The sequence below is a fragment of the Trichechus manatus genome, unplaced genomic scaffold (assembly GCF_000243295.1).
Source record: "Trichechus manatus latirostris isolate Lorelei unplaced genomic scaffold, TriManLat1.0 scaffold00078, whole genome shotgun sequence".
Lineage (NCBI taxonomy): Eukaryota > Metazoa > Chordata > Mammalia > Sirenia > Trichechidae > Trichechus > Trichechus manatus.
Genome location: NW_004444014.1, coordinates 269,636 through 282,970, shown reverse-complemented (window position 1 = coordinate 282,970; position 13,335 = coordinate 269,636). Strand labels below are relative to the sequence as shown.

General features: G+C 38.9%; 1 protein-coding gene across 1 annotated transcript in view; it reads right to left on the bottom strand.

The window, feature by feature from the left end:
- SKOR2 (SKI family transcriptional corepressor 2) overlaps window positions 1–13,335 on the bottom strand; it is a 39,355-nt gene that overhangs the window by 17,859 nt on the left and 8,161 nt on the right. Inside the window, exons 5-6 of the mRNA XM_012556796.1 lie at window positions 3,650–3,715; window positions 3,172–3,270 (exon numbers count right to left, since the gene is read on the bottom strand). Of these exons, the coding sequence (XP_012412250.1) occupies window positions 3,172–3,270; window positions 3,650–3,715 (165 nt within the window). The remainder of the gene's footprint in view (window positions 1–3,171; window positions 3,271–3,649; window positions 3,716–13,335) is intronic.

Here is a 13,335-nt window from a genome sequence, read left to right as displayed (position 1 = left end):
AATACTAACAATCTCCTCCCCCTCCTGCTTCGCATTGCCATCATCATTGCAGCTGACATTTATGGAACACCTGTCTTGTGCTGGAAACCCTGGTGGCATTGTGGTTAAGAGCTGCGGCTGCTAACCAAAAAGGTCCACAGTTTGAATCCACCAGGTGCTCCTTGGAAACTCTGTGGGGCAGTTCTGCTCTATCCGATAGGGTCACTATGAGTCGGAATCGACTCGATGGCAGTGGGTTCGGTTTTTTTGGGTTTTATCTTGTGCTCGGCACGTGTGAGCACGTTACATGATCACTTCATTCAGTCTTCACGTCCTCCTACAAGACAGGAACTAACCACCTCATTGTACAGTTTCCAAGGTCATACACTCCGTACTAGGCAGACTCCAAAAGTGAACTCAGGTCTGGTCAGTTTTTCAGCCTGGATTCCTAAACTGTCACACATTATAGCTTTTAGTTTAGGTCCCTGGCACTTCAAAAACCAAAACCCAAACCTGTTGCTGTTGAGCCAATCCTGACTCATAGCGACCCAGAGCTCCGAGTGAGCTGGATTTTAAGTGCCATCTCTGTGGGTCTCTGTCTACCTCCCAGTAAAAGCTTTGCAAAACTCTCACGGGGATTCTTCTATGCTTCCTTCCGATGTGGCTTCACAAAGTTCGGCTTTCCTCTTTTTATCTGAGTGAATCTAAATCTGTCTGCAGGCCTCCTGGCCCCTCACATCTACTTAACAAGCACATAATGTACGTTTGCTATTTTCATCTGTGTGAAATTGACTGCCTCTTTGTGGTGTGTCTAGACCACGCATTATTCAAACTTGGGTACATACCCACCGTTCCCTTGGTCAGTGGAGGACGGCGCAGATAAAAAAGAGGAAATTTGTGTTGTTGTTGTTGTTTAATTGGAGTGTTTCATGTATGTGGCAACAACAGAGGATTCATCTTAATTCTGATCAAAAGGATGAATGATAGATCTGAATTGAGACGGGCCCACTGTACCATAACATTCAAACACTTCTCTTTTGTTTTGTTTTCAACAGAAGCATGTTGTACACATTGCATGATGGAGCAGTTAATCAAGGAAATGTATAAATTACTATACTTATTTCCTCAAAAATGATTATTAATTTGCTTTTATTAATAGGATAAATTATTGTCTTTTCAATTGTGTCACATGCATGCAAAAGCTGGACAATGAAGAAGCAAGACAGAAGAAGAATGGATGCGTGCAGGTTGTGGTATTGGCAAAGAATACTGAATATACTATGGACTGCCAGAAGAACAAACAAATCAGTCTTAGAATATAACCAGAATGCTGCTTAGAAGCCAGGATGGCGAGACTTTTGCTCGCTTACTCTGGACTCGTCATCAGGAAAGACCAGTCGCTAGAAAAGGACATCATGTTTGGTAAAGTAGAGGCTCAGTGAAAATGAGGGAATCCCTCAGTGAGATGGATTGACACAATAGCCACAATAACACACTCAAACATACCAGTGATCATGAAGATGCCACCGGATCTGGCGACGTTTTGTTCTGTTATACATAAGGTCACCAGGAGTCAGAGCTAACTTAAGGAGAATTAACAACAACGACAAATTTTGGCTACACTGGTTACGTGGGGAGTTAGGTGGGCACCTCACAGATACAAAACAACTTGGGCCACTCTGCTGATTCTAAAAGCTGGGATTTGCAAAGTCAACAATTAGATAAACATTAGGTTATGGGGAAACAAGTCATTAAATGTTTTCTGCTTGCAGCTGCTAGGAATTGTGCAGTCTTTCTTAAGAGGCAATTTTAGAAATTAGAAAATCCTGGATTCTTTGGAAACATCCATTTTATTTTTAATGTTTCTTCTTTGCTCGAAGCTACAGATGTCACGATGCTCCTAAGGCACTATTGAAAGCTATTGGCCATTCTCCTCCCTTCAATCTTATTCTAAGTCTCAGCAGGCGTTCTCTAAATTCAAAATACTGAAGCACTGTGAGTTCCAACTCTCCCCTTGTAGGTACTGAGAGATCACACACTCGGCACACCCTACTGTTCCCCGTGGTCAGAACTCTTCTCCATTATGCAGTTATCTCTTCATTCTCACCCCAGCTAAGTGTTCTGGTGTAACTCAGTTTGACACATTACCGGGAATCTTACACTGTTCAAAAATGCTACCCAAGTGGGGCACGCCATTTACTTGCATTGAAAATTACATTTGAGAAGCCCTGTCCATGTTATTAAAACTGTCACAGTTACTGTGAAATCTTCTTCCAGATGCTGGTCTGTGACTCTGGCACAGGAATTGCCAACTTGAGTTTTGTGATGCCCCAGATTAATCACAAGGGGCACACTGACATTCTAAGAGAGTGTCCCAGAAAAAAAAAACAAAAAAACAAAAAAACTAATTTTAAGTTTACATAATTTAAAATATAAGCTTAAATACTGTTTAACTAAATGAAACTCCAAAAACCTGGAAAATCACCACTGTGATGTATTTGTCCAAATGTGACCCAGACCAGGGCACTAAATTTCAGACATCTGGACACCTTTCATAAAATCTTCCTGAAAATTCCAAACCTCGGAGAGTAGAACCAATAGTTTTTAGGCTACAATATCTCCTGCCCCTAAATGTGAAATGAAATTTTAACATTAAATATGGATGGGTAATCAAAAACTACCAAAATTACACCAATTTCAATTAATTAAAGAGATCTGTGTACGTTGAGGGGTCCTGGTGGTGCAGTGGTTAAGAGCTTGGCTGCTAACTAAAAGGTCAGTAGTTCCAATCCACCAGCCGCTCCTTGGAAACCCTATGCGGCCATTCTACTCTGTCCTATAGGGTTGCTATGAGTTGGAATAGACTCGACAGCAACGGGTTTGGTTTTGTTTTTTCAAAACATATCTAAATAAATTCATAGATTTACGTAAATATTTTAAAACCCACATATGCACAAACACACGTATACTGACAAAATCAATAGCAAACGGTTCTTTTAAGAAATTTTGTCTGTGAGCCAATTCAAAGCAGATATAAGAGAGACTAAAAGTTTCCAGTATTTAGACAGAGATGAGGGGAAGACCACCTGGAGCTTTGCACAACCACGTAATAGTTAGAATCATATTCTTAAGCCCAATAATAGAAATGTCATCTCATATCACAAATCTAATGTAATAAAAGTGATTTCTTACTGAATACTGGAAAAGATGTGTTTCCTTTTAACACTTGGAATTCTTGTTCTAGTCTTCTCCGTAAATCTATTTGTTCAAATAAAACCTTCTGAAGTTCTTCTAATAAAGAAAAAAAAAAGAAGAGTTGTTTTACTAATCTTTACAAATAACTCCCCAGAGAACTGTTATATATGGCAATTTATTATTATAAGACAAAATATTTTACCAGTTTAAAAAGTCTTGCATAGACATAGGATAGATTTTGTGCAGAAATCTATGAATATAAATCAATGTAATATATTATTTTAAAGTATTATATTACAGTGTCATGTATTGATTGATATGTATGCATTAATCTCAATTATATCCACCCAATGGTCCATATATTATTCATATGGTGCTTGTCAAGCTTAAAATACGATGCTGAACAAAAATATCCTCCTATTATCTCAATAGTCTTAAAACTAAGAGGAGTTCTATAGAATTAAAACTTTTTTACCTTTTCCCATATTTTCTACATCCTTTTTGAGTGAATGAGGTGAATTGGTTTCTTGTGTGTGTTCACCTTAAAAATAGGACGGAAAAATATGATTAGTTTTGTGTAGGCTGCTTCCTGAAAGCTTTTCTCTTCATTTTCTTTCAATATCTGCAAGAGAGCTTATTTGATATAATTTGAAACTAGAAGTCCTCAGGACCAAATGTTGTCATTTACTTGTGTACATTCCCCTAAAACCCTGGAGAACAACAGAAACTGAGGGCAGAGCATAGCCTATGGATGGTACCTATGGATGGCACTCAGTAAAAGAAGATTCCCAGTTAGTCCCTTCTCTCGGCCCCCACTGCTATCCGTCCTTTTCAACAAAGGTAATTGCTTGAATGGGCAAAAGAGGAGACTGGAAAATAAAGATTTCTGGTAGGGAATCTCATCAGAGTTCACCTCGTTCATGAAGTGAGGAAGCCTGGTTTCAACTGGAAGTTTCTCCAGACTCTGGAAGCTGAGGCCTCCCTGCCTTCTTGGGCCACCTAAATTTGGGGCAGTAAAACAGAAGTGGGAGGAGGCTATAGCTGCCCATGGGAGAGAATTTATAAGCCTGGAGGGGTTTCCAAATAATTGATACCAGTTACCATCAAGTTGATTCTGACTCATGGTGACCCTATGTGTGTCAGAGTGGAATTGTGCTCCATAGGATTTTCACTGGCTAATTTTTCAGAGGTTGATTGCTTCTGGGTGGACTAGAACCTCAAATCTTTCAGTTAGCAGGCAAGTGCACTAACCGTTTGTATCACCCAGGACTCAATAATTGACAGTTTTTTTTTTTAATTAATCAAAAACAGATGTGAAATAAGTAATTTCATGTTACTTTGTAATATTCACTTGCTTGCTGATAGTCTCTTAATGACTTGTCTTTGACAAATAAAAACTATTGTGGATAAAGGTTAGACTGTTACTCTTACTTAGCTTGATTATGTGCTAACTAGAATGAGGGCAAGCTTAGAAAATGCATTTATCTACAGTCATAAATTGAGTCTACATAATCCAGAAAACCTAAATAAACGAGAAAATCTAATCATTCGGCTAATCATAATTTCCCCTCCAAATTTCAACCTGATATCTGCAACTATCCACTTAATTTAATTAAGCTTTTCATTTTCATCTAAACAAGTAGTCCAGTCAAGGTGCTTTGAGGAGGTCTCCTGCGTTCTTCCCTTCTGTCCCCTCCACCCTAGGTTACCTCCCTCCTGTGTCCCCAGAGCGCCTCGCACTTGCCTTGGTCATGACGCTTTTGCTTACTCACTTCCCTTACCTGATGGGCTATCCTCAGTGCTATTTGAAGGCAGGGGCTCCGTCTTTCCTGTGGGCCAGTGCCTACCACAGTGCAGTACACATAATAGGCACTCGATAAAAGTGTCTTGAGCTGTTATTGAAAGGGACTCAGGAGGTCGTAAATTCTAAATTATAGCATGGTCAGAATCCATTACTTCAATTCTCTCCTTCCTATCTGTTTCCCTCAACAAGAAATGGAATGTAATGGCCCCAGGCACTTGTAGGCATACTGGGTGATTTCACTGTCAAGGTAAAAAGTTCTGCAAAGAGAGAAACAGAACTTCTCCCCAAAGCAGGGGCCTACAATATCACAGACAGACAGGAAAATCCTAAACATGATATTATTTAAATGGCTACTCTGCATTCCACCTGATGACATATGTATGTGTGTATAAAGCCAGTTCCCATTGTAGTCGACTCTGACTTATGGCAACCCATGTCTGTCAGAGTAGGGTTTCAATGGCTGATGTTTTGGAACTAGATTGCTGGGCCTTTCTTGATAGGCACCTCTGGGTGAACTCGAGCCTCCAAGCTTTCAGTTAGCAGCTGAGCATGTTAACTGTTTGCACCACCCAGAAGGGACTATAAATATATATCCCCAGAACATGTTCAGAGTTAGGGGAAGGAGTTTAACCCCTGGCCGTCCATCATTAAGACAATAATATTTTTGGCATCCCTAAGTTCCTTAATGACAGGCATTTTCTCTGATATCTAGATCATATTTGCACAACCTCATTCCCATTCTCAGCTTAAATGTGATCTCACTCTATAGGCTCTTGAACCTTAATACCTTGGCTTTCTTCTCCATGTAATAAGAAAATAATGAGGAAATACCTGTGAAGCATTTTAAGTATAGATCTCGATATAATTCCTAAAAAAAAAAAAAAATCATCTAAAGGAAGAGTAGCATGAAGGTTGATAACAAATTATAATTATGTAAACTAAAAATGGAGCCCTGGTGGCACAGTGGTTAAGAACTTGACTGCTAACCAAAAGGTCGGCAGCTCAAATCTACCAGCCACTCTTTGGAAACCCTATGGGTCAGTTCTTGTGTGTCTTGTAGGGTCCCTGTGAGTCAGAAACGACTCGACAGCAACGGGTTTGGTTTTTTTGTTTTTTTAACTAAAAATAATAGTACTTTCAAATGAAGATAAATGCAGTTTTGCCTATGTTTATTCTAGTCTCAGTTAACTAAGTGCATAGCAGTTTCATATGCATATATAATACTGAATCTGAAGAAGAAAGAAGTACACACATATCCCTGCATCCATCTACAGAGCACAATGAGATCATATCATTCTAGAACTTTCTCACTCACTCTAAAAGTGACTTAAATGAGATAGTTTGCTCCTGAATAGGCAACTCTAGAAGCTATGTTCTTATCACATTATAAGCTAGATTCTTTTTGATTCATTTGTATATTTTGTGGACTGTTTACCTTACATTTCAATTACAAAATTCAATTACAAAATTAAAACATGATATGTAAAGATCCATTTATTTTCCACTTCACAATTAGTAGCTTTACATGGCTATGAAAACCACTAAGCAAATAGCTAGTAAATGAAACTACCTCAACCGCTGGCAACTCCATCAATAACATTAAAAATAAGTCTTTGTTTTCATCAGCTTTGTGAAGATTTTATCGATCTTTTGCATTAGTGTCTATTTTAGACCGTTATTTTTACTGCAACTTCTGGGTAAAATATGCCAATCTGGAGCTTAGAAGATTCCAATGTCTCACTTACAAAGGGCTTTTAAAAATGCTTAAATGTTAGGTAAATAAAGAGCATGGAAGCTTCAGCTGCCTTCTGTGTATCTTTTACTGGACCGTTGCCTTCTGTATATCACTAATCTGTGGAAACCAGATTGTTAATGGTGGTTAAAAATGACCTCTGGGAGCCTAGATATGTTTGTTCACTATTACTGCTAATGTTTTCCATCTGGTTAAAAAAAGGCAGTCTAATACTAGATTAAATAAATGTGATTTAGTCGACAATGAGATTCCCATTTTTATAAATATTCCAGCAGGTTAGATCCATTTTGCTTTTTTTAAAATCAATGAATGAGTTTGGAGAAATCCAAAAGTTACAATGTTTACTTTCCTCCTCTACCTTCACCTTTTAAAAAAAGTTACTAAAGGCGGGGAGGGGCTGCGTACAGATCTTAATTATGCAGAGTCGTAGGAGGGAACATTATAATGTGGAAGACATATCTTTCTTGGAAGCCTGTCTTAAGTTGGACTGTAAAAGAAAACAGTTCAGTGGTTTAAAGTTGGAGAGTATCGGATAATTAGGACTTAACATTTATCCTGTGGACTAGGGGGGCTGAAAGCTGCTGCCTAGGAGTGTGTCTACACCAGTGCTTCACCAGTGCATGTCCACAGGACGGATTCATTGTGATCTGTATTGTTTCCCGAGAATTCTACTCTTTGGCCACTGGGAGGGTGGAGGCAGCATCGGGCACAGCAGGGAAGCCACACCACTGCCACGTGCAACTGGAGGACACCAGAGCCTCACAGAGCTTGGAGCTGCAAGTTTCCTATGTTCCTGGTCTTTTCGGGGTCCTCCAGGATGAGGTGGTCCCTCATTCTAGATTGTTCTAGAATGTTCTAGAATATTCCACCCCATTCTTGGGTCTACCCTCACACAGCCCTCAGAAACTGGAAGCGCAAGCGAGATGGATATGAGAATGTGCCACACTGAAGCAAACATGAGCAGTTTGTAGCAAGTGAGGAGGAGACTAGACTAGCCAAAGAAAAACTTAAAAACAGCCAAGAGCTTCATTAACACTACATTTCAAGGCACAAGAGTAATTAACAACAACAACAAAAAAGTCACTGTTTTTTCTGACTCATGGCAACCCCATGTGTGTCAGAGTAGAAGTGTGCTTCATAGGGTTTTTAATGGCTGATTTTTCAGAAGTAGATTGGCAGGGGTTTCTTCCGAGGCAGCTCTGGGTAGACTTGAACCTCCAACCTTTTGGTTAGCAGCTGAGCACTTAACCATTTGTGCAAATATCATGTCACACCTCTGCTCAAGGACCTGAATGACTCCCCATGGTCTACGTTATAGCATCCATTCTCAATTTCTCCCCTGGAGCCTCCAGGTTCTCCCATAACCTTGCCACATTCCACTTGGCCAACCTTGTCTTTTTCTATGGCTAAACGCAAACTCTTTACTCTAGTTGGATCTTTATTTCTCACATCTGCTGGCTCTGCTTTATGTTGTTTCTCTTGCCTAAGATGTCCTCCCCTCTTCCCTGTGCATTCACAATAAAAATGCCACCCCAGTCCCTACTCTTCCATAGAGTCTTTCCCAACTTCCGCAAATGCTGGTGATTCATTCCATCCTGGGCCAAAGTTCCAAGTGCTTATTGTCTTTATTCTGTCACTTTGTACCTGATACTCTAGTGTTTCATATATGTTAGTCTGGTTTTCCCTAGTTAGAAAGTGTGCTTTCTAATGGCAGGGAAATCCTGCCCCGTGGAGAGGTAATCTCCATCACCTCTCCATAGGGAAGGGTCTAAATACGTTCTGGTTTGGGAAAGAAATACCAAGTACTGTTATTGTAAATCGTCAATTGTCACAAGGGTTTTTTAAGCACTAAATCATCCCTATGAATTAACTCATCTACAAAGCACATTTTGATCCATTGGTATATTCTGACTAAATTAGGCTAAATTTGTATTTTCAGTACACTAGGAAATCTGTGACATTTCAATAGAGACTGGAGATGCAAGTTTCCTGCTTTCCTGGTCTCTCCAGGGTTCTCCAGCATGAGGCTGTCCCTCATTCTAGATTGTTCTAGAATGTTCAGCTCTACTCTTATATCTATCCTCACACAGCTCTCAGAAATTGGAAGCACAAGAGGGATGGATGTGAAAATGGGCCATGCTGGAGCAAACATGAGCAGTAAGCCGCAAGTAAGGAGGGGACTAGACTAACCAAAGAAAAAAACACATAAATTCTAAGTTTTATTCCCACCTGACATTAAAAAAAAAAAAAAAATTTAGGGACAAATAAAACCATAGCAATGAATATGAACCACATCATGAAAACATTATTTAAAATATACGTCTGTCGTGGCCTCCAACAGAAAGATACCTGACATTTTTCGAGCTCATTTAATTAGAAGAGTCAAGTAAGTCATCTGATGACCTGTTCTGCTGGTCATGGGACAGGAGAATCTGATTAAGTAGGTATTACTGTTCTCAAGTTAAATTCTGAACTCAATAAATAAAACCATTTGAATATTGTACCCTATGCATATACAGAGTATACTACAAATACAGGGTACAATAGGGAACGCCCGACATTTGGATGAAAAGTAAAAAACTGGGCATTCACCCGTCCCTTCTGTGGAAATACAGTCTCCCACCTTCCTTCTCCTTTGACCCTCACTTGGTTTCTTCTTCCTTGCCTTGGCCCTTTCCCTTTTAAAGTCTCTCCTGAGCCTGTGGCCAGCACTTAGTGGCTCTGCCCCCACCAGCACCACCAGGGGCCAGCAAGTGGCTTATCCACCATTACTGTTGTTGGTAACACTTGATGAAAAGCATTTGGAGAAAATGTTTCCTTTCATACAAAAAGAATGTGTTATTTAATTGCATGCTCCAAGGTAAATTTAGTAAAGTAAGTTATTTTCGATTTGGGCTGTGTCTATACATGAGGTAGACATACACCCTCCCATTTGGATGAAGGATGAGAAATTCAGTAAAGCACCCAGCTGTTCTGTGTACTGCATGCTGTGGGGACTCATGTGCTGTGTATGTGCTCTGACATGGGGCACCAGACCCCGGAAGAGAAGGCATGTCTTGGACAGGAAGCTACAAACGGTCTGTGGGTGCTATTTCCCACGCAGTCAAGCTCTTCAGGGCGGGCTGAGGGTGTGCCCTCTCTCCTCCCAACAGCCTCCCAACAGACTCCATTTTTATATGCTTCACTCCCTAATGAACTCTGAATTTTAACAACTGATCTTAGTCTTACAATCTGGCTTTCATGTAGATTTTCTGAGATTTTTATCTTCTCTTTCTCTAACAATCCATTTTAGAAGTACAATGTGGATGGGGTCAAAATTAATCCATTGCTAGTATAATTAGTCCATTTAAGAATAACCAAAATTTAGCACAAAATATAGCTTGGAGAGATTTTTCAGAACACTTTGCACAAAGGCATTAAAAAAATCAATTACACAGGAAGCAAGGTTAAATAATGTTCTCCTCTATCAGTGGAGACAAGGACTTCTGCTAATTTCTTGGTGTTAAAGTCTACATTAAACTCTTCCCCTGTGACGTTCGGTAAGTTAGTGAGGTCACAGGACAGAAGAAAAAAGAAAATCAATACTACCAGAGAGGGTATGTTACAGAATGAACTAACTATTAGCTCCATTAGCTAAAAAAAGGAGCAAGAACAAGATTAAGTAATACCGGTGGGATTATAGTAAACAAAGAGTTATGGTAAACTTTACAATTTGTGATCAAAATGTATAGTGAGTTGCGTACATGTTGCTTCTTCTTTTTTAAAATTTTATATATTTATTTTGTTGTTGTTGTAAGAATGTATGCAGCAAACATACGCTACGTATGGCTTCTTGAATCAGTGCATCAAACATCTTTGGTTAGTGAATCGAGCTCATTTAGAATTCTCTTCAGTTTCAGAAATGATATTGTGAGTTAATGCTATTTAATATTTTTTTCTGGAGACGTTTATTGTCCTTCTCTAGCTCCATGATTTCATATAAATTTTAAAAAAATTAGTAAGAAGAGAAAATTTAGTAATCAGGTTCATAAATAAAACCTGATATTTAAAATATGGGGATTATTTAATTTTGAATACATATATTGAAAGACCTCAAAATATATTGTACACGACTAAACGTTGGTAGCTAATTAAAGGTGGGTAGTTTTACCATATTTTACAGATGAATAAACTGAGGCACAAAGTAGTTAAAGGGCTTACCCAGAGTCACCTAGTAAGTGAGAGAATTAAAATCTGAAGCTACTAATTTGTGCTTTTTTAGACTTTTTCTTCTTCTTTTTCCCTTTTTTTAAAAAAATTATAAGCATGTTCTAAAATAGAATGGAATAATAAATCAGAATGTCTCATCTGCTATATATTCATGAGAAGTGTAGCTGCTTCTTACTATTCTTAGAAATCCGCCCACAGCATATTAAGTACACTAGAGAATCATACCAGGAAAATCAAATTGATTTTAAAACTTCTATACATATAACAAGATGCAGCCACGCTTGGAGTCCAATGCAGCATTTCTACAATGAAAGGGATTGAAAGTGGGGATGACTCTACTTTACAGTGATTTCCTTGACCTGCAATAGCTTTGAGCTGTTTTACCAGCTTACCCCACTGCATTCAATTTCAAATCACTTAACTTCTCTAAAGTTATTCAAAACAGATATGCAAAACCTTCATCTGGGATTGCAAGTGAAATGCTGTCATTTATATTTTTTAGTAGGTAATATTTTGACCAAACTACTACCACCACTCCCCCCAAATCTATATTACTTGGTTTTAAGCCACGGGTCTGATTTTAAAGACAACTATAGGAAAAAGTTCTATTGGCTTCTGGGGGGATTTGGGCTAAGAACTTTCTGTTCAGCCTCTCTAATCATACAGAAATACAATTTATGCTGTGTGTAAGGTTGATGAGCATCAAGAGGAAGGTTTTAAAGGAATCATTTAAAAGTGTAATTTCTTTGAAATTACTGAAAAACAACAGTTACTAATAAGACTGAACGGTTCAAGGAAGGCTAAACTTATTTAAAATGATGAACTAAAAAATCCGCAGGAAATAGGATTAGCAATAAAACTAAGCATTATTGCTAAATTAAATTTATATTAGAGATAAATGAAAGTACACATATATCATCTAAAGATATATCTGTATGCTTACTTGTTTAGATAAAGGTCATAGAAATTTCCTGACAAACTACACTTACAATTGCCACGGGAGTGAAAAATTCGTATAAAAATAAAATTTGCACACTGACTTATTAGGTAGCTTTGAAAAGACATCTCATCTTTCTTTTTGATAGCCGCATATGCATAGAAAAAATATTAAGATATTTTTGAATAATAATGATCTAATTAAACATTGGCTAAAGGGACACATGGTTATATAAATCTTATTGGATGGTGTTTTGTATACCTGTTGCTGACTCTTAGTGACCCTATAGGACAAAGTAGTACTGCCCCACAGGGTTTCAAGGCTGTAATCTTTACAGAAACAGACTTCTACATCTTTCTCCTGCAGATTGGAGGGTGAGTTCAAATCGCCTACCTTTTTGTTATCAGCCAAGCACTTAACTACCACACCTCCAGGGCTCCTTGTATTTTGTATAAACCAAAAAAACCCCCCAAACTCACTGCTGTCAAGTCAATTCAAACTCATAGCAACCCTATCTATAGGACAGAGTAGAACTGCCCCATTGATTCCAAGGCTGTAATCTTTACAGGGAAACCCTGGTGGCATAGTGGTTAAGAGTGCGGCTGCTAACCAAGAGGTCAGTAGTTCAAATCCACCAGGCGCTCCTTGGAAACCCTACGGGGCAGTTCTACTCTGTCCTACAGGGTCACTATGAGTCGGAATCGACTTCACAGCAACCGGTTTGGTTTGGTATTTTTTATTTTTTAATCTTTACAGAAACAGACTGCCACATCTTTCTCCCAAGGAACAGCTGGTAAGTTCGAACTGCCCACCTTTCATTTAGCAGCCAGTCCTTTAACCACTGTGTCACTAGGGCTCCTTAATATAGACAACTATTAATAGTATTCATACCGCATGACAGCTATTAGTCTACCTATCTGTCCCCTCCTCTTGACTGGAAGTAACTTGAGGGCAATGACTGGTGTTGATTCTGTCTCTGAACCCCCAGAGCCTAGCGAAGTACCTAGCATACAGTAGGTATTCAAAATCATATTTATGGATTAAATGAGTTAATATAAACAAATGAATGCTATCGTGTATGTTGTTGTTACCTGCCCTTGAGCTGATTTTGACTTATGGCGACCCCATGTGTTGCAGAGTACCACTACTCCATAGGGTTTTCAAGACCGTAACCTTTTGGAGGCAGATCGCCAGCCTTTCTTCAGAGGAGTTTCAGTGTGGGTTCGAACTTCCAACCTATGGGCTAGTAGTTGAGTGCTTAAGCATGTGTGCTACCCAGGAACTATACATCGAAGTTAACAGTTGTTACACAGGGAATATAGCTCCGTTAACAAGCAAGGACTAGTGGATAAAGCACTCTGCTGCTACCACGCTGAAGCAGATAATCGCAAATGTTCATTAATCTTTTTGGCTTGTCTGGATTTTTGACACTTTGCCAAACAAATGAATGAATTGGAG